This window comes from Cryptotermes secundus, unplaced genomic scaffold (assembly GCF_002891405.2).
Source record: "Cryptotermes secundus unplaced genomic scaffold, Csec_1.0 scaffold391, whole genome shotgun sequence".
Classification (NCBI taxonomy): domain Eukaryota; kingdom Metazoa; phylum Arthropoda; class Insecta; order Blattodea; family Kalotermitidae; genus Cryptotermes; species Cryptotermes secundus.
This window is the reverse complement of record NW_019737394.1, coordinates 625,651-646,069: the sequence shown is the minus strand read 5'-3', so window position 1 is coordinate 646,069 and position 20,419 is coordinate 625,651. Positions and strand designations below refer to the sequence as shown.

The following is a 20,419-nucleotide window of genomic DNA, read 5'->3' as shown; positions in this document are numbered from 1 at the left end:
TCTATCTATCTATCTGTCTGTCTGTCTGTCTATCTATCTATCTATCTATCTAATCTGTCTGTCCATCTATCTATCTATCTATCTGTCTGTCTGTCTGTCTGTCTATCTATCTATCTATCTATCTATCTAACTATCTATGGTTCTACAGCCCTTGTAGACCTTGGCCGGTTTTTCGGCTTCTTTATCTATACACAATCGGTAGAACTCATTGGACGGGGGATCAGCCCATCGCAAGGCCACTACCGACACACAGAATAACATAGACACATAATAAACGCAAACAGACATCCATGGCTCGATTGGAATTTGAACCCACGATCCTAGTGTTCGAGAGAGCCAAGACGGTTCATGCCTTAGACCGCGCGGCCACTGCGATCACCTTTGAAACCTCTTAACTGTTAGATACAAAGAAAATTAGGAGGAAATATCCAGATGACGCCCTGAGACGTCAATTTATCCAGGAACCGATTCGTGCTCATTAACCTTGGTGTTAATTAGCGGATTTGTTGATTAATGTCAAATTGTAAGATTCGTGAACGGCTGCTTAAAAGTGCCTCACAATTTGGTTTTTTGATTGAGTGACAGCATTTGAAGAAGTAATTCTTTGGTGATGAGAGAAAGGGGTTTAATAAAGACTAATATATCATGATGGCTGCACGAGTAGCACGCGGTAGCAGCTGGCCTACCACAATACATTCAGGATACGCGCTAATTTCTGGCCAGGAGTCAGGCAACTAAACAGTATAGGTAACCCCAAAGTTATTCTGTTACCTTTTCTTTTAGAATGATAATACAACCCCGGTATGACTGAGGAAAACTAGGAAACTTCTGTAAGGGTAACTATCGCTGATACCTCAGCCGGCCGTCTGTAGATGAGTAGGCGAAAGTGGAAAGTCCTGGAAAACTTGAGAGACACTTTATTGTGGAGTGAGAGAAAGAGCGTTATTTTGTTAGAAGTTTCACAGGCTTCGCCCGCTCGTCCTTCAGACACGAGTACAGTGAAACTGGGTGTGACACTTCACAGCTTCTATCGAGGAAGACGAGGACCTAGGGAAACCTGCAAAGCGTTCTACATGTTGCACACGGAGGACACACACCTCGAAGAAATGTTTAATCTTTTATTTGCTTTGACAAAGGACGCAGGCCTCGGGAAAACTTTACAGATTTCTGTACTGCATTCACAGACAATGTAATTACCGTGCCTGACAGATGGTGTTAATGTCAAACAACGTCAATGCATCATTCGCGCAACACATTTTCTATAAATATGAACACCTTTGAGCAATGTTTACATAACTGCTTTCATATTGCCATGTGACGGAGTGATAATAGACTGGGTTTGGAGTGGCCGTTCGATTGATTGAACTCTTGCGGATCTGTGACTACACGTAATTATAAACGTTTCACTAATTCACACACTTTACAGTTCACTAGGGCACAAATTTAAGTCTTCTCAGCCTGTTGTGTATTGATCAGTCATTATCTGGTAACGGCTTCCAACGGAGGACGTTTCCTTTCCTCTGGGTTCCCGAAATGTCCCCGGCCTCATCTACAACAACTCTCGACTAACAAACTAACTCAGTCACTCACCAACGAACGCGAATAAACTCAACTGACATAAATTTCAAAGTAAAAGTCACATTGCGACTTACATTTATTACTGTTTGACAGTTATCGTCCTGTTTGTTATGGGGCGCCCTCTCTAACGAGAGGACGGGTCGATCTTTTACATACGCTGCTGGTCTTTGCCAGCGCAGTCTTTCTCGGGTCCGAGTCCCTTGTGACTCGCGACCATATTTTACCGTCTCAGATTTGAGACTTCCCTTTTCGTTGCCTCCTACAACTGACAGGGTCACAGTGGAGGTATTCGACCCCGCCTCCACACGGGTAATGTCTGATATAAATGCTCCCTAACTGTCCTGCTTATAACATTTCGACACGGATCACACAGAGAACGACGTTTTTCATTATTGTTGTATTCCATTGTTGATGTAGAAACATGTTTGTTTTCGAAGCTGTTGCTCAGTAACAGCTCTCTGCTGGCTTCACAATTCTTGCTACGATATAAAACAAAGGGAAGAAGAAAGGGCGGATAAAATAATGGGAAAGGTATATGGAAGAAGGGAGAGAAGGAAGTAAAGAAAGGAAATGAAGGGAATGGCGAAGAATGAATCTATCGGTATTAAAAAATCTGCGAATGAAGTCACGGTCACGTGAAAAAACGTTGTGAGACTCTTGCGTGGGTTATCCCAATCCACGCATGAAAACACCGAGGAACACCTCACGGTCGCCCCATTCAACACCACTCACAAATGCGTGCTTATGACGTAGCCGCATAAATTCTTTTCACGCAAAATTCCATTTGCTATCGCTAAACACAGCGCAGGCGTTAGCTTCTTCCTAAGTAGCCCATAAAAATATACCTTAACATAAGTCTACATATATTTCGTATGCATATTACGACATATACTTCGAGGACCCTGCACTAAGTCCAGTTAGTGTAAGCTCCCCCTTACAATTTCGTGCACTAACCGTGTTATCTCTTTGTATTTTTTTCAGCTTTGTTACCATTTTCTTCTGTATTATTATATTTTTATTATTATTTGGCCGTCAACATAAAAATTTCATAATAAATTAACCCATATTACTGCATTAGCATTTGTGTATTATTGTGACGTGTGTATCCATTGCTTTCACGGCTTTGGAAAACTTGGAAACTGAGGTGGATCTTAATAAAGCTTGGAAACTAGTACTTACTTACTTAATCATGGAGCTGGCCGCACCATAGCTCAAGCGGTTAGTCGCTGGCTTCCCACCGCGGCGGCCCGGGTTCGGTCCCGGGTCTGGTCAAGTGGGATTTGTGGTGGACAAAGTGGCGATGGGGTAGGTTTTCTCCGAGTACTTCGGTTTCCCCTGCCAATCTTCATTCCACCAATTGCTTCACAATCACTCTCACCTATCATCTTGGGCTGGTACAATAGGCCAGAAGTGGCCGCAGTACAAGGGACAGAGTCCCACCCCACTAGCAATAAAAAAAATATTCATGGAGCTCAGCCCTTCTGGAGGAGCCGCCAATTCAGCAGTTACTCAAGAATTTCCCAGCATCTTTTATGGAACCCGAAGTTTCATTACCGTGTTCACAAGAGCCCTCCACTGGTCCCTATCTTGAGCCAGATCTATGCAGTCATAACATCCCATCCTATCTCTTTAAGATCCATTGTAATATTGTCCACCCACCGACGCCTTGGTCTTCCCTGTGGTTTCTTTCCTTCTGTCTTTCCAACCAATATCTTATATGCATTCCCCATCTCCACCATTCGTGCTACATACCCTGCCCACATCGTTCTCCTTGACTTGATCATTCTAATTATACTTGGAAGTACAAGTTATGATGCTCCTCATAATGTAGATTTCTCCAACCTCCTGTCAGTTCATCCCTCTTCGGTCCAAATATTCTCCTCAACGCCCTGTTCTAAAACACTCTCAGTCTACAGGTATGTTCCTCCCTTAATGTCAGAGACCAAGTTTCACACCCATACAGAACCATAGGCAAAATTATAGTCACATGTCACATGTTCGCTATCCAGCCCGTATTGGTTCGCTGGCTGGACCTACAGAAAACTTATCACGTGAACTTTGCCCACTCTTGCGTGACATCACCGCGGACACAAAAAGAAACACTACTCCAGTATTGTTGGCCGTGTTGGTGTTGCGGGCTTTCCCTAGCAACGGATTTTCATGTCACAGTACGTTACAGATATGTAACGAAATGTAAACAGAAATTATTTCTAATTCTGTGCAGTGTGATTGAGTTAGACAAATTAGATTTATATCCGCAATACACAAACCATATAAAGCTGACAAGTTGTCAAAAATTCAAAGAATAATTTTTAGTCATCATTTACTAGTTCTAGCCTGTTTACATTCGTGTTGCAGCCTTGTTGTACCGTGCCCCAGAGCTCCTCCGCGCCAACCAGTTGGACCCACTGTGCGCTGTGACAGGCACCCAGAAGGGCGACGTGTACTCATTCGCCATTATCCTGTATGAGTTGCATGCCAGGCACGGACCGTTTGGGGATGCTGACATCCCCCCCACCGAGATCCTGCTGCGGGTGGTTCGCCCTGAACCAGGACAGGTCCCCTTCAGGTTTGCTGAACTGTTATGGCTGCAGTTACATTTCAGCACCAGGCTAAGCCTACCCTCACCCCACTGTCCTGAGACATTGCTACTTTCTTTCCGTCTAACATAACTTTCTCCTTTTTGCTTTCTTTGGAGCAACTACTTATTTTTAAATATTTTGTAGAACAGTGACAGGTGTTACGAAATGGGATGTCATTGTCTTTATTATTTTAAATATAATGCCACCTGTTACGGTTGTGATTATTAGACGGGGTTTGGATTGGATGATTGGATTTATTGCACTTATTCACTAAACTCATAAGGTCGCATCCTGGCAACGGATTTCAACACAGTAGTTATACCAGTCTCACTGTTACTACAGCACACATAAAGTCTTCAAATCACACGCTAAGCCTTCTCTTCACAGGCTGACTTTCAAGTATGAACTGAACTCGTTGCCATCTCGTCACAAATCAGCTCAAGAGACACCCGGAATTATTCTTTCAGCTGGCCTGGCATGCTCGTTATATAGACACGGAACGAACCCACAGAAAACACCGTTTCCATCGTTATAGCGCAACAATACCTTGATTGCTGCTTGCTTCTCATTTGCTGCGGGAACCTGTTCACCGAGTCGCTAGCTAGCAATGAACATCTACTCTGGCTTTCAAGCGTCATTTCATAATTATTTCAGTTATGAAAATTTTTATTTTAATTTTATTTACAATACCAGTACTGTTGTTTTAACTTTTCTTCAATTCTACTTCAGTAAATCCAAAGAAATTTCAAACTTTATTACATTTACGTTGGACTTAATTTTCCCACGGCAGTGGATATAAAGAATTCAATCTTCCAATATTTAATGTCACACAGTGCACTGAAACTCAACCGACGTTTCAGAATAACTAATAAGAATAAGCTAAGGAACCAAGCAACAAGAAGAGTCTCTACTTGCTGGCTCCTTAATGCTAATTTCTTACGTCTTTTCCTCTTCAACCCTGAAGATGAAGGCTAGTATGTTCCTCCAGTATGTTGGTTGACTTTCTCTGGACGACATGGAGTTACATCTCAGAATACAGACGTCTTATTATATTCTATACATCTGAGATATAAAACAAATCGAATTTGGCCATTGATACCAACACAGAATGATAAAGCAGATATGTATCGAAGTAGAGAGTATTCGTTATTCAGTTAATTTAACACAGTTGTCTGAGACTGTACCCCGTTTACCACCTGATTGTTCCAGCATGCAGTCTCTTGCATGTTTTTATATCCAAAGTTGCTTTACATTTTCTTTACTACTTCCAATTTTCTATTTTTCCCCCAACTTCTTATCTCACTTCCGTTCAACTCTACGTAAATATTTTTGCATATATCTTATATGTGTTCTGCTTGCATAGTTTCTTTTCTTTGGTACTCTAATTCTTCTTCATGCTTAGCCACATTTGACATAAAAATATATGTCCTCCATTTCTTGGCCTCCAGACAACGAAGCACTTCGTGTCTTCCTTTCCTAAGAATGGAGAACAACTTCCTTTATCTGTTCCCCTTCCTGTTTCTCTTAGTTAGCAAATCCCTGCTTTCATCCGTGCTGTACCATTTCTTTGATTTCTGGAACACCATTCTGTACATTCTTCTTCATCTCGTATATAAAGAGGGTAAAATCCGATCTTGTAAAGGAAATCTTACTTTCAGTAATCTGTTTTCGTTGGTTCCTATGTCCTCTTGTCTTCTGTCTAAAAACGTAAAAATTAGAATATACAAAACTATAATTTTCCCTGTGATTTTGTATAAATATGAGACTGAGAGTGTCTGAGGAGAATATTTGGACTGAAGAGAGATGAACTGATAGGAGGTTGGAGGAAACTGCGTAATGAAGAGCTTCATAACTTGTACTCTTCGCCAGGTACAATTAGAATGATAAATCAAGGAGGATGAGATGGGCAGGGAATGTAGAGCGATTGGGGGAGAAGAGCAATGCATATAGTATATTGGTGGTAAAGCCATAAGGAAGGAAACCACCAGGAAAACCTAGACTTAGGTGGGTGGATAATATTATAACGGATCTGAGAGAGATAGGATGGGGTGGTATGGACCGGATCGATCTGGCTCAGGATAGGAACCAGTGGATGGCTTTTGTGAACACGGTAATGAGGGTTTGTGTTAAATAAAATGTCTTGGAAACTCATGAGTAACTGCACAACTGGCGGCTTTTCATGAAGGGCTCAGCTCCATGAAGATAGTTAGTTAGTTAGTTAGTTAGTTAGTTAGTTAGTTATGCGGCCTCCGTAGTCTAGAGGTAACGTTCCCACCTCATGACTCGTGGTACGCGGGTTCAAATATCCGGCGGAGGTCGTCGAATTTTTAAGGGCGGAAGAATTCAGGGAACTAGTCCTCCGGGAGGGACTTTAAGCTATGTGTCCCGTGTCGTAACTTTACGGCACGTAAAAGAACCTCATATCCCCAAAGGGGATCACTGAGCCAAATTCCAGGACGTTTCCCGCCCAACAATAATCTCTAAGGCCTCTGATAGATGGGGGAAGCATTATAGACACCGCTAAGCAAGTGGCCAACCTCGCTTGCTCGGCGGGTCTGATGGTACGCACCATTTATCGGTAGGGTATAGAGACTGGTAGAATATCATAGAGGGAAGCACAATAATCAAACTGGTCGCGGTACATGGGGAAACCCACCCTCACTAGTTAGTTAGTTAGTTAGTTAGTTAGTTAGTTGGGCCATAGCTAAAGCGGTTAGTCGCTGGCTTCCCCCCGCGGCGACCTGGGTTCGATCCCAGGTCTGGTCAAGTGGGATTTGTGGCGGACAAAGTGGCGCTGGGGTAGGTTTTCTCCGAGTACTTCGGTTTCCCCTGGCTATCTTCATTCCACCAATTGCTCCACAATCACCCTCACCTATCATCTGATGCTGGTACAATAGGCCAGAAGTGGCCGAAGTACAAGGGACTTAGTCCCATCCCACTAGCAAAAAAAAAATAGTTAACTTCGGATGGAAAGCTGAATGAATGAATTTGAAAGGATTTTTGAGAAAGTAATCAGGCACTAATTGAGGTACTATCCTGAAATCTTTATGGAGGCACTGAAGAACACCACGGAGAACCTCAGTCATAATAGTAAGTTATCCGGCTTAAATTGGATCCAAGCACCCCTCGAATACAAGTCTAGAGCAGTGAGTCTCAACCATAGGGAGAATGCAACCCGGTAAATTCTTTTTTTATATGGCGAGGGCCCGGTAACGGACCGCGGTCCGGCGGTTGAGAAACACTTGGCTTGAATACTATCACAACGCCAACAACTTGCTCAGTGCCTTTCCCTTATTATTAATGTCCCACTAAGATGAGTGCGCAGTTTTCACATGCACAGTTATGCCTGACACTCTGCAGACTTTAACACTTCTGATATTTAGTTTGTCACGTGAGGTTCTTACATTTCACTCTGCGCCCCTCAAACTCGTAACGTGAGACTGTACACGCAGGCCTCAACTGGAGCTGCTGGAGAACAGTTTCGACTTTGTTCGTGATTGTCTCGTTGAGTGCTGGGCCGAGAATCCGGAAGACCGACCAGACTTCAAGACAATCCGGGCCAAGCTGCGCCCCCTGAGGAAGGGAATGTGAGTACTTTCACTACATCTGAAGCAATTGATCTATCAGACTTACACAGCTCAGTGAAATGTATTTCGGACTTTCCTGTGACAGAGATAAGTGCGGCGGCGCGTAGAGCTGACAACCTCACCACCATCTGTGAGCCGATTGTCTAGAAAATATGACAGCCTCGACGTCTCACAACCCTATGGGCCAACACGCCCTGTTACAGGGATAGCTTTACCTTTTTTATAGGGTAGGCTTCCAAAAACCATAAACTTTTAAAATATAACTTAAGATGTTTGAATACTATTAATTTTATACCAAAAGAATTTTCATATGATATTTTGCATAAAATCCCAAGATACCGTTACTGTGCCAGAATGTTCTTGTTGAATATGCCATAACTCAGGTGTTTTTTTTTTCTATTCTTTTCTTTATTGCTAGTGGGGTGGGACTAAGTCCCTTGGACTGCGGCCACTTCTGGCCTATTGTACCAGCCCCAGACGATAGGTGAGGGTGATTGTGGAGCAATTGGTGGAATGAAGATTGGCAGGGGAAACCGAAGTAAAAGTAAAAGTAAAAAGTAAAGCTATCCCTGTAACAGGCCATGAAGACCCATAGGGTTGTGAGACGTTGAGGGTCCCACATTATCTAGACAATCGGCTCAAAGATGGCGGTAAAGTTGTCAGCCTTACGCCCCGGCCGCGCTTTAGTCCCCAGGAAAATTATTTATTTAATTCCTGGTACTCATTTCTGTCAGAGGCTGAGTGAACATCCTCGGAGAAAACCTGGCCCAACGCCACTTTGTCCACCACAAATCCCACTTGATCAGACCCGGGATCAAATCCGGGCCGCCGCAGTGGGAAGCCAGCGACTAACCGCTTGAGCTATGGCGCGGCCAACTCAGGTGGTTAGTCATCGGCTTATTAATGTGGCAGCCACACCAGTAATATTTGCAGTAGTAACAGCTTTGCTGAGTACCTTAGATCAGTCACCTAGCCAAACTTAATGGATATTTTGTATTTAAAGTACCTTACATTCAGTTATTCAATACAACTTTATGGATATTTCATACGTAAAGTATCTTACATTCATTTGTTCAAGTTACTTACAATTACTTTGGAATTGAAGCACTGTATATAGATATTTTTGATATAAAGTAATTTATAATAATAAATCAACAAGACTAAGGTTTTATATGTTCTTGGTATGAAGTATTTTACATTCAGTCATTTTGCCCAATCTAATAGATAATTTAGATGTTACTAAATGTTGTAACATTTATGTTGTGAATATTCTGAATACAAACTTCTTTACATTTATTCATTCAGCCTAATTTTATGGAAATTTTGCATAAAAATACCAGTAATAAAAACATTATTCTGTCAATGTGTGTGTATTAATACACACCTGTAATCAGACATAGGTTAATTCACACACACATAGAGCCTACATACAGACATGCACATGCCTCCTTCTGAGTTGTCTGCAGTAAAGTTAATATAACTCTTAAAGTCATTTCAGAAATTACCATATTTGCTTCTAGGAAACCCAACATTTTTGACAATATGATGGCAATGATGGAGAAGTATGCAAACAACTTAGAAGCTCTAGTCGATGAACGGACAGACCAACTGGTTGAGGAGAAAAAAAAGACAGGTAATGTTACTGCACTCACCAAAACTTCTGTCTGAAACTTGTGATGTGTTTACATAATATGGAGACTGAGCACTGTTTGGAACATCAGACACAGCCCTTCACCAAATAGAAGAACTAAAAGTGTGTGGGTCAAATGTGACTCTTTCATACCAAACATGTTAATGTAGGGGTAAAACTATAGAATTTTATATGAAAAGTATCAATTCAAATCTTAGCCTGGTTAACTGATAATTTCCATGGTCCTCCTTGAATTCTGCACATGAATCCTCCTGGAATAGTGACCATGATATCCTTCTGCCAAATCTTTACCAACTCACCATTCATGATTTACCTTGTTTATCAATTACTGTAATATAAAATCAATACAGCTGAAACAGTCATGAAATTTGCTTATGAATCACTCATAAACATATATGTCTATCTTGTGAGTTTTATATTCCTTGAGCATCAGCATATTTTCCATTATACTTGTTAAACAAGTAGAGAAAGCACAAGCATTTTCTTTGTATATAACTCAGATAAAGTTATACCATTTGTGTTTGGCACTATAATCAATCAGACTGAATCCTTGTGCTTCTCATGTACATTAGGTAAAAAAAATTATTCCCCACATCCAGTCACCACACCATGAAGGAGTGGGCCCCAAATTAGGTGCAGATATAAAGCTTTGTGCCTTGCAGACCCCGAAACTAGAAGAAGTTTAATGGCAGAATGATGCTCAGGCCACTTTGTCATAGATGTAAGAGCACTGTGTACCTACTATATATGAGATAAGGTAAGCCCTGTGAAGTGAAATTCCTGCCTTATGGTGGTAATAGACTCAAGGTCATTCACTCCCAGTCAGTAATCGGTCACTGTACTTGTTGAAACTCTTCGGTTCACACCATATGGAAGCATGTAAAATGTTAGTTTCAAAATTTCAGGAAGTATTACAACACATAAAAAAACATAAGCCTATATCCATTCCAAAGTATGTCATATTGTGTCCACTAAATATTGAAATGAACAGGCTGCATATATACGACTCATATTTTTTGTTTTGTTTATATCAGAATTACAAAATTTAGTATAATATTACTTTTTTATATTGATTATGATATATTGATTACTTAATTGTTAACATGGTTAGACAGCCATATTTTTTATTGCCAGTGGGGTGGGACTAAGTCCCTTGTACTGCAGCCACTTCTGGCCTATTTTACCACCCCCAGATGATAGGTGAGGGTGATTGTAGAGCAATTGGTGGAATGAAGATTGGCAGGGGAAACCGAAGTACTCAGAGAAAACTTGCCCCAGCGCCACTTTGTCCACCACAAATCCCACTTGACCACACCCGGGATCGAACCTGGGCCACTGCGGTGGGAAGCCAGCAACTAACTGCTTGAGCTATGGTGCGGCCCTAGGCAGCCATGTTAAGTCCAGTCTTAAGGAGAGCAAAGCTGATGAGGGCATAGAACTGCATGAAAGTAAACCCAGAACAGAAGGGTTGAATCACCTCCACCTTGCAAGGACTGTATTACTCAGGCCATTAATGAACTCTCAGGAGCAAGAGCCAAGATGATTCTGAAGTACTGGGGCTATATTATTTTTTTTTCTTTCAGAAATAACCAAACATTGAGGGGCATAGTAAATGCCATCCATGAATCATACAGACATACACAATATTAATTACAAATTAAAAATACAGTCAACATATATTTAGCTCAATATTTTATGTGCATATTGCCAGTGGTTCCCAAAGTTTCTGATATTAACCCCCTTCTTTTGATTTTCACCAAAATTGCATGCCCTAAATTTTTATTGAAATAAATGTAATTCTGTGTACCTTTGTTTATATTATTGCCTAAAATCACCTAAGTATAAATTAGTACCATGCCAGAACTGAGAATAAAAAGATGAAATTCCTAAAATGGAAGTGCTTCATGGTGCTCTTCCTTTGGTGATTGATAATGGTGAAAATGATGAAATATGTGTATTATCACTTTTTTTGTAATATCTGGATTAACATTTCTGCTGGCTGCTTATGGAAGAGCTAATTGAATGCACCTAAAGAGTTATTTCAGCTGAACTTGACATTAAAAATATGTCTTTTCTCATGGTCCCACATCACCCCACTCCCAACACAAACCTGTTCATGCCCCTCCTCCCAGTTAGGAAACCAGTAGTTTAAGCAAATAACTCAAAGAATTTGCTGGCACTTTACATGGAGACATAATCTATGTAAAAGCGATGAAGTGGGAATAAAGAATGTTAATATGAGGACTATATCTCTTTACTTGCTTATGCTGTTGTTGAGATGTTAGATCTGTGACATTAAGACTGACTGGACACTTATAGATTGAAAGAGAAATACATTCAACGCTTTGGCTGGGGACTTCTTGCAGAATAGCAAAATTATAGAGAAAGATAATATTAAAAGGGCCTGAAACAGCAGGTGACAGGTTAACACATCTGTTTTTTATTGAGGAGGTTTAGTTCGTGACCCACACACTGGACGTTCCAACTGAGGAATTTGTTTCTGTAGTTAAGTAACATCATATGCAGTAGAGAGAGGGTTTTTAACTAGTCTGAGAAGTCAAGGTAAATGTACATCTGTCTTTCAACCGCTATACAAGGAAGACTTGTGGGGAAGGTGGGACAAATTTCAATACTTTCTTTAGCTGAACACTAAGGGAGTTAAGTAGCCAGCTACAGCCGTCTGTCTGCATATTCATTGGGAAGGAGCCCAATAGCTAATGAATAATGGGCAGTGTGGGCTCCAGAGCCACCTGGGTATGGTAGAGAAAGAAATTCTGCCCACGCTGAAAATCAGAAACTCGTCACCCAGCACATAACTACTCAGTTCAATAACTTAGTTATCCTGATTCAGCACATTAGCACACATAACAAGTAAAAGGGTATGGCAAGACATGAACAAATAAACGTTATAAGAGACTTGTATGACCCTCTGTCATATGACATGACCCTCTGCAATATATCAGACAAGATACAAAAATCTATAATTATGTTCATCATTGGTGCCTGCATCATATTAGTTTAACATCTGAATATTTTATGATTGCATCAGGTTTAAACAACTCATATAAAATGGATGTGTTTCTTTTGGGACCATTTACACAGCAATTAGGAGGTTAAGGTTCAATAAATGACAGGGACATGTGTGTCAACATACATATCGATTTATTAAATGGCTATCATTGTATATGTTTCGGTCCTATGACCATGGAACTTTGTCAGGCATGTATGAATAAACAAATGCAACAGCACTCAGCTGAAATACATGGTGCAATGTGTCCATTTCTTACTTACTTACTTATGGAGCTGAGCCCTTCTTGAAAAGAAGCCAAATCTGCAGCTACTCAAGAATTTCCCAGTATTTTATAGAACCCAAAGGTTCATTACCATGTACACAAGAGCCATCCACTGGTCCCTATCCTGAGCCAGATCAATTCAATCCATACCATCACGTCCTATCTCTCTAAGATCCATTTTAATATTGTCCAACCACCTACAACTTGGTCTTCCCTTTGGTCTCTATCCTTTTGGCTTTCCAACCAATATCTTATATGCATTCCCAATCTCCACCATTCGTGCTAAATACCCTGCCCACATCGTTCTCCTTGACTTGATCATTCTAATTATACTTGGAAATAAAAGTTATGAAGCTCCTCATAATGTAGATTTCTCCAACCTCCTGTCATTTCATCCCTCTTCGGTCCAAATATTCTCCTCAACACCCTGTTCTAAAACACTCTCAGTCTGTATTCCTCCTTTAATATCAGAGCCCAAGTTTCACACCCATACAGAACCACAGGCAAAATTATAGTTTTATATATTCTAATTTTTATGTTTTTGAACAACAGACGAGAAGGCAAAAGGTTCTGGATTGAATGGTAGTAAGCATTACCCGAGTTCAATCTCCTCTTAATTTCTTCCTGAATCAGGTTCTGATTTGTTAACGTTGTTCCCAAATATCTGAACTGTGCCACATTCTCAAAACATCTGTTTCCTATAGTTATGCCAGATTTTGCCCTGCATTGTTGAGGAACCAGCAACATATACTTAGTTTACTCTGTGTTTACTTCTAGACCAACCTCCTTACTTGTGTCAATTAAAGTTTGTGTGTTTTTCTTTATGGAATCTATATTATCACCCAGTAGAGTCATTTCATCACCATAGATGAACAGCTGATGTGTCCTGTTTAATTTCAGTCCCACCTGGCTTACCTGGACCTTCCTAATTGCATATTTTAAGGCAAAGTTGAAAAGGATTGGAAATAAAAATTCTCCTTGTTTTAGACCATTCTGGATAGGAAATTTATCAGTCAAATGTTTACCTACATGAACTTTACTGTAATTTTCGTTTAAACACATTTAATCAGCTTAACTAGTTTCATGGGTATCCCGAACTCTATCAGAATATTGTACAATACAGTACTTCCCTCCTAACTGAATCATAGGCTTTCTTGAAGTCTACAAATAGCTGATGTACTCTTTCATTGTACTCCCATTTTTTCTCCAATGTCTGATGAATGCAAAAGATCTGATCAGTAGTTGATCTGTTACATCAAAATCCACATTGATGATCCCCAATAATTTCATCTATGTATGGACTTAACCTTGAGAGAAGAATATTGGATAAAATTTTGTATGAAGTTGATAGAAGTGATATCCCCCAATAATTACTATAGTCAGTTTTATCACCCTTCTTGTGAACTGGTACAATAATAGACTCCTTCCACTGATCAGGCAATTTATCTGATGCCAAATAGAAGTAATTAGCTTATGGATCTTAGAACCTAATATTTCGCTTCATGCTTGGACAATTTCTACCGGAATTTGATCACTACCTTTCGATTTCCACCATTCCAATTTTGCAATAGCAATTTCAACCTCATTGCCCATTGTTACTTGCTATAAAATTTTTATGAAATTTTAAAAAAGCTATAAGAGTATTTCATGAATTTGAGTTTGTAGGTTTAATAAAATATACCAGAGTGTGTGGTTCTTGTGGGAAAGCCAGAAGGAAAGAGACCACTGGAAAGACCAAGGCATAGGTGGGTGGACAATATTAAAATGGATCTTAGAGAGATAGGATAGGATGGTATGGATTGGATTGATCTGGCTCAGGATAGGGACCAGGTGAGGGCTCTTGGGAACATGGTAATGGACCTTTGTTTTCCATAAAATGCTGGGATTTTCTTGAGTAGCTGCAGAATTGGTGGCTCCTCCAGAAGGGCTCAGCTCCATGAGTAAGTAAGTGGGATTCTTGTATTCTTACTTTTATCGACTGTTATATTCCACTTTGTAAGTAAAGAAACATGTTAAATTGAATGTAAAGGAAATTTATTTCTGACCTCATTTAGAAGCTAGTTGTAAATGAAGTGAAATATATTGAAATGCTGGCCTGTCAGAATGTATTACATTTCTTAATATTCATGTGTTTTTCCTGTAGAGGCGCTACTGTACGAGATGCTGCCACGCTATGTGGCTGAACAGTTGAAGCGTGGAAACAAGGTGGAAGCAGAGAGCTTTGACTGTGTGACCATCTACTTCAGTGACATAGTAGGATTTACAACCATGTCAGCCGAGAGCACACCATTACAGGTGCGACTGCCACCTTATGTTCACGTCTAACATAGTGTCACTTTCTTTATATGCTACCTTTGTCTACCTCATAAGTGGGGGTTATACCTGTCAATCAGCCTCTTCACATCATCTCGGACACTATGCAAATGATTTCATCGATCCACAAATTATATCCAATGACTGACATCAGATCTACATAATGGACTCAGCTGTGTAGGTGCCTCACTACTCTTTTCCCTGAGAATGGAAATGAATTCATCTTCGAAAACATTGTGTTTTTTTAAGAATCTTATATGGTGGACAACGTGCAGAAATTCTGTAATTGGAAGTGTAAAACATCATCATCAGAACCGTTTTGACTTTATTCTGATTATTAGAATGATATTTTGTTTATTTATATATGGTTAATACAATCCCCAATTTTACATAAGACTGAAATGGAAATGTATTTCTTTATCTTAGAAACTGATCATGGAACAAAATACTGGTATGCCCTGGAAGAGCATTATTCTAATCTGAAATATGCCAGCAGAGTATGATGTATTGAAGAGAATGATGAAGATAATACAGTTCATATCATATGACAACTGTACCACAGAAGCACATTGCTTTCAGATCTGTGTATTATGGCTGGAATTCATAATTGCTTCGCTTAGATCTGGCTCAGGACAGGGTCCCATGACAGACTCTTGTGAACATGGTAATGAAGCTTTGGGTTCCATAAATGTCAAGAAATTCTTGAGTAGCTGAGTGACTGATGGTTTCTCTAGGAGGATTTAGTTACTCAGCGAGCCAGTCAGTAAGTTACTTAAAGGAATTATAATACCACTTTTCTTTTCCACATAACAAAATTTTGTAACTCTGTAGATTGCTCTCCTAGTTAACCCTAAAATTCTCTAATTTTAGTTGCCATGTTTCACCAGTCAGAAGCAATTCTGTAATGACTGTAGAAGTAAGGTTACATGAAAAGTAAACACCACATCATACTTGATAGTTCTGAATGTATGTTGCTTTGTTTGGGTTGCACATGACATGCAATATTGATCACGATGTGTGTTACTTGAATATTAGAGAAATATTTCTACATTGTGTGTACTTTATCAACTATAATGAACAATAATTTTGCAATAGTCAATCTGTATCTACAAGACCTTAACATCAATACAGTTTGGGAAATTGATGTATTGCAGAGTGCATTTTTTATCTTATTGTTAGTGCTGGCTGACTAACAATAGGCAAGTCTTGAGTAGCAGTACATCCTTATATTGTTGGGCACTATACACTACCTGAAATATATTTATATAGATGCACACAGAGTTTCAGAAATCCCTGTACTCATGACTTCAGATGTAAACTTGTAAGGACACTATATAGGAACAAAGGAAAACCGGTTGCTTAAAGAGAGGAATAGACATGAACTTCTAAGTGTAGTTTATGCTAACTGGAGCTCAATCAATTGTACACTTTCCACAATATAAGAGGTTCAGTAACTCAACAACTGTCATTGGTCTTTAGAGACTCATTCACTGTTGCAGGTTGTGGACTTTCTCAATGATCTCTACACTTGTTTCGACTCCATCATCGAGAATTATGATGTGTACAAAGTGGAAACAATTGGGGATGCCTACATGGTGGTGAGTGGATGGCCTTGTTTCGATAGATGCTCCTCTTATCAATGTCTTATTCATACAGAGTTACACAAGTAGCTCTACATATTTATTGCACTAACAGTAAGGTTACATGTGGTCAAAAATGGCATTGAAAGGCTATTCTGTAAGAGGCTGAATATGATACATATGAAGGTACCTTCCTACTGTCTCAGAGATTATACTGATAAACTTCCAGATTATTTAACATTGAAAAATTATTAAAAATGAGTATAAAGACCTGTTGATCTGTCAGGCTTTCAACCCATTGTCTTGAGCATTGGCACATAGTTAACTTTGTCATACTGTCAAATATCCAGTCCACTTGGAGTCTGAGATTATTTGCTCTTTGTATTCACATGCCAAAGCATCATATGACTGGTTGTGAATAACATATAGAGGGGGGAGCTTCCTCATGTTGATGTCAATATCTTAACCATATAGCCCCAAATGATAAAGTGATAGATTTATGATGAATTGTAATTGATTTGGAAGTAAGTGGTCATGACTTAATCAAGATATTGTATTGGCATTTAAATGGAGGATCTGAGGAAATCCATGAAAAGCCTCGATAAGAATAGCCACTTTCCCAGCTGGCACCTCCTGAATATGAGTCAGTTTGAGACATTATATTTCAGTGTCATACTGTGTGTGTTAAATTTCTTTATTTTATTCTGTCACCACAATAAGAAACATGGATACTCGTACACCATATGTTCGTCGTTTCTTACAACACGTTTCTGCTCACTGAACCATCAACAGGTATTTGACTTGTTTGCATACACCTCTATGAGTCTGGATAGAGTAATTGGGATAGCGACTGGCTATGGGCTGGATGACCAAGGGGTCGGAGTTCGAGTCCCGCTAAGGTCAAGAATTTTCTCTTCCCCACATCGTCCAGACCAGCTCTGGGGTCCACCCAACCTCTTATCCAGTGGGTGTCAGGGGTTCTTTCCCCGAGTGTAAAACGACCGAAGCGTGAAGCTGGGCACTCACCTCCAGCTACTGCCGAGGTCAAGAAAATGTGGATGTATATATCCATTCCCCCATACGCCTTCATGGGGTAGTGCTTAATTAGTTAAACACAGGGACAACTTCATCTTTACATACACCTGTGTTGGAGCCTCCCATCGTGAAGCAAGCGCTACCCAATCAGCGAACACCTCGGCAGCTCCAACGGCCATTGGTTAGCGGGCCGCCTAGCGACAAAAGTATAAAGATGCGGACGTCCGACACGCTAGCATCGATTGAGTGTGAGTTCGAGGTTAGAGTGATCATTGACTCAGAGGTTAGCTTGTTATCGGTTGAGTGTGAGTTCGAGGTGTGTGCATCGGTTGTAGCTGGACAGTGAGGAGAGGAGTCTCTGATATGTGGAGAGCATTTATCTAGGAGAGTGAGTGTGATGCGTTGATGTGCTTCAATCTGTAGGTGTGAGTTGGAGAGACCTATCGAAGTTAAATTCTTCATTGTCGATAGTGGATTCTTCTAAAACTGACTGAAGTGAGTGAACACGCGATAAGAACAGTGATGCCAAATATGGCTGCCATCTCAATGCCGGGATATCGGGCGCATTAGACCAAAAACGACACTCCAGCTTTGGTAGGTGACAGTGAGCGATGGTCATCCATCGTCAGTGCGACCGACGAAAACGACCAGAACTGCTGCAAGGCCCTAAGAGGGAAGACCCTGTTTAGTGCCCTGTATGGCGCATATACAGTCGCATTGCAGAAGTTAAAAGCATGCTGAAGGCAAGCACCCAAGCTGCTCCGTCTGAGGCACTTAAGTCCTCTTCCACCCAGGAGAACTGTTTCAAAGAAGTCCAGCGGCGCAAGCGGCACAGTACCAACGAGGCCGCCCCGACCTCGAAGAAAACAGTATCTGTCGCTGAAGTCACGACCCCCAAGGAAGTTGCCACCCGCAACTTCTTCGCCTCCATGAAGACGTCCATGGAGGCGGAGAATACCGGCGTAGAGGCCGCGATACCTGAGGAGACAGTCTCTGGCAAAGCAGGTAGGCCGCCTCCAATAATATTGACATCAGCAGTAAACCTCATCCAGTTGCAGAAGCAACTGAAAGATGAGGCCAAAGGCGACTTCGAGTTCCACAGCACAAGGAACAGGGAACCAGAGTCGCTGCGAAAGACGTGGCGGATTTTGAAGCCGCCAAGATGCACTTCAGCAACAATAGCCAATCCTAATATTCCCTTTTTCCCAAATCTCAAAAGCCTGTTAAGGCAGTAATTCGACACCTCCTTATCAATACCCCTGTTCAGGATATTTCAGAAGGTCTGGAAAACCTGGGCTTTGACGTTGTTGGCGTCAGGCAAATGACAACAACCCGCCGATCCCCACCCAAAGAAGCAAAAACAAGGAACCGCCCCTTGTACCTCATAACCTTGTCCCGGACGGCAAAATCGCAAGAAATCTTCAATCGGCCAAGCCTTTCCACATATCCATCAAGATGGAGGCTTATAGGGCCCAGACTGGACTTACTCAATGTCATAACTGCCAACAGTTTGGGGACGTCTGGGCTAACTGTAAACAAACTCCCCTCTGTTTGTGGTGTGGAGGCGGCCACCTGCATAAGGAATACCCAGAGAAGGGAAACGCTGTTTCCACTCCATCATGCTACAACTGCCGGTTGGCAGAGGGAAGCAAGTCACATCCCGCCCAACTATCGTGGTTGCAGACACGCCAGGGAAGAGCTGCTAAAAGGAGGGCGCAGAGAACGCTCAAAACTACTACAGAGAGGGTGTTCTCATCAAACCTCGTCACCCCAGGCGTCTCCTTCGCGGCGGCACTCCGAGGCAGCACAGAGCAACAAAAGCGACCACAGGCAAACCCCGCTCCGTTGGTTTACCAACCCACAACAAAACAACAAAATGTACCGGCCCCTGCACTGCAGAAAGAAACAGGTCAATCAGTTTAGGCTCCTCATGCAAATAGTCAACCTCTCGACAATATGTTGAGAGTAATGACTGTAGTACAGCAGATCATGACAGAGTTCAATGGTGCAGTGTCTGAGGAGGACAAAATAGTGGCTATAACAGAAATTGTATTAAATTTGATGAAAAAAATGGCCATTAGAGTTCATAGACCTCTCAAAGTCATAGCATTTAATTCGAACGGCATTTGGAGGCAGCGCTATGAGCTCAGTAAACAGCTGCAAGACCTACACGTAGAAGTGGCTTCAGAAACACGTCTGAAACCTCATGAGAGATTCTTTCTTCCAAATTACCAGTTATATAGAACCGACCGCCACTCAGGCAGAAAAGGCGGAACTGCCGTTGCAGTTAGAAATGCATCCCCCATAACCATGTAGACCTACTACCCCATGTTTCAATAGAAGCGTACCAATTCGTAACAGTCAAGTACTGCTTGCAGCTGTTTATAAAACCCCAGGCAGGGCCTGGAGTGATGCTGACATCACTGAGCTCTTAAGCTTTAGACGTGAGTCTATTTTGGCAGGTGATTTGAATTAGTTTGGCATGAGTTAATTCGAACTTTCAGCACTACAGTGCCCTGCTCATTATTCCCCTACGGGAAATGGTGACATGCTGGACATTGTGGTCCATCAGAATGTCAGATCACCTACTAATATTATTCCACATACTGGATCATGTTAAAATTAAGAATCTTTCGGAACATATTGAAAAATTCGCAGATTGGGAGCGGTTTCAAAGCTTCGCCTCTGAGTTAATATCACCTAAAATATAAATTAAATCGAGGGTGGGAGCCAATAAAGCGGCGCATAGCCCCTCAACCACTACGCTACCGCTTGCCCCCGAGGGATTGGGTGGCAGAAG

General features: G+C 41.2%; 1 protein-coding gene across 4 annotated transcripts in view; it reads left to right on the top strand.

The window, feature by feature from the left end:
* LOC111870337 (receptor-type guanylate cyclase Gyc76C) overlaps positions 1–20,419 on the top strand; it is a 240,603-nt gene that overhangs the window by 202,287 nt on the left and 17,897 nt on the right. For all 4 annotated transcript variants that reach the window (XM_033753787.1, XM_033753786.1, XM_033753784.1 and 1 more), the window contains exons 15-19: positions 3,937–4,147; positions 7,613–7,747; positions 9,268–9,380; positions 14,835–14,986; positions 16,504–16,602. In XM_033753787.1, coding sequence (XP_033609678.1) covers positions 3,937–4,147; positions 7,613–7,747; positions 9,268–9,380; positions 14,835–14,986; positions 16,504–16,602 — 710 coding nt within the window. The remainder of the gene's footprint in view (positions 1–3,936; positions 4,148–7,612; positions 7,748–9,267; positions 9,381–14,834; positions 14,987–16,503; positions 16,603–20,419) is intronic.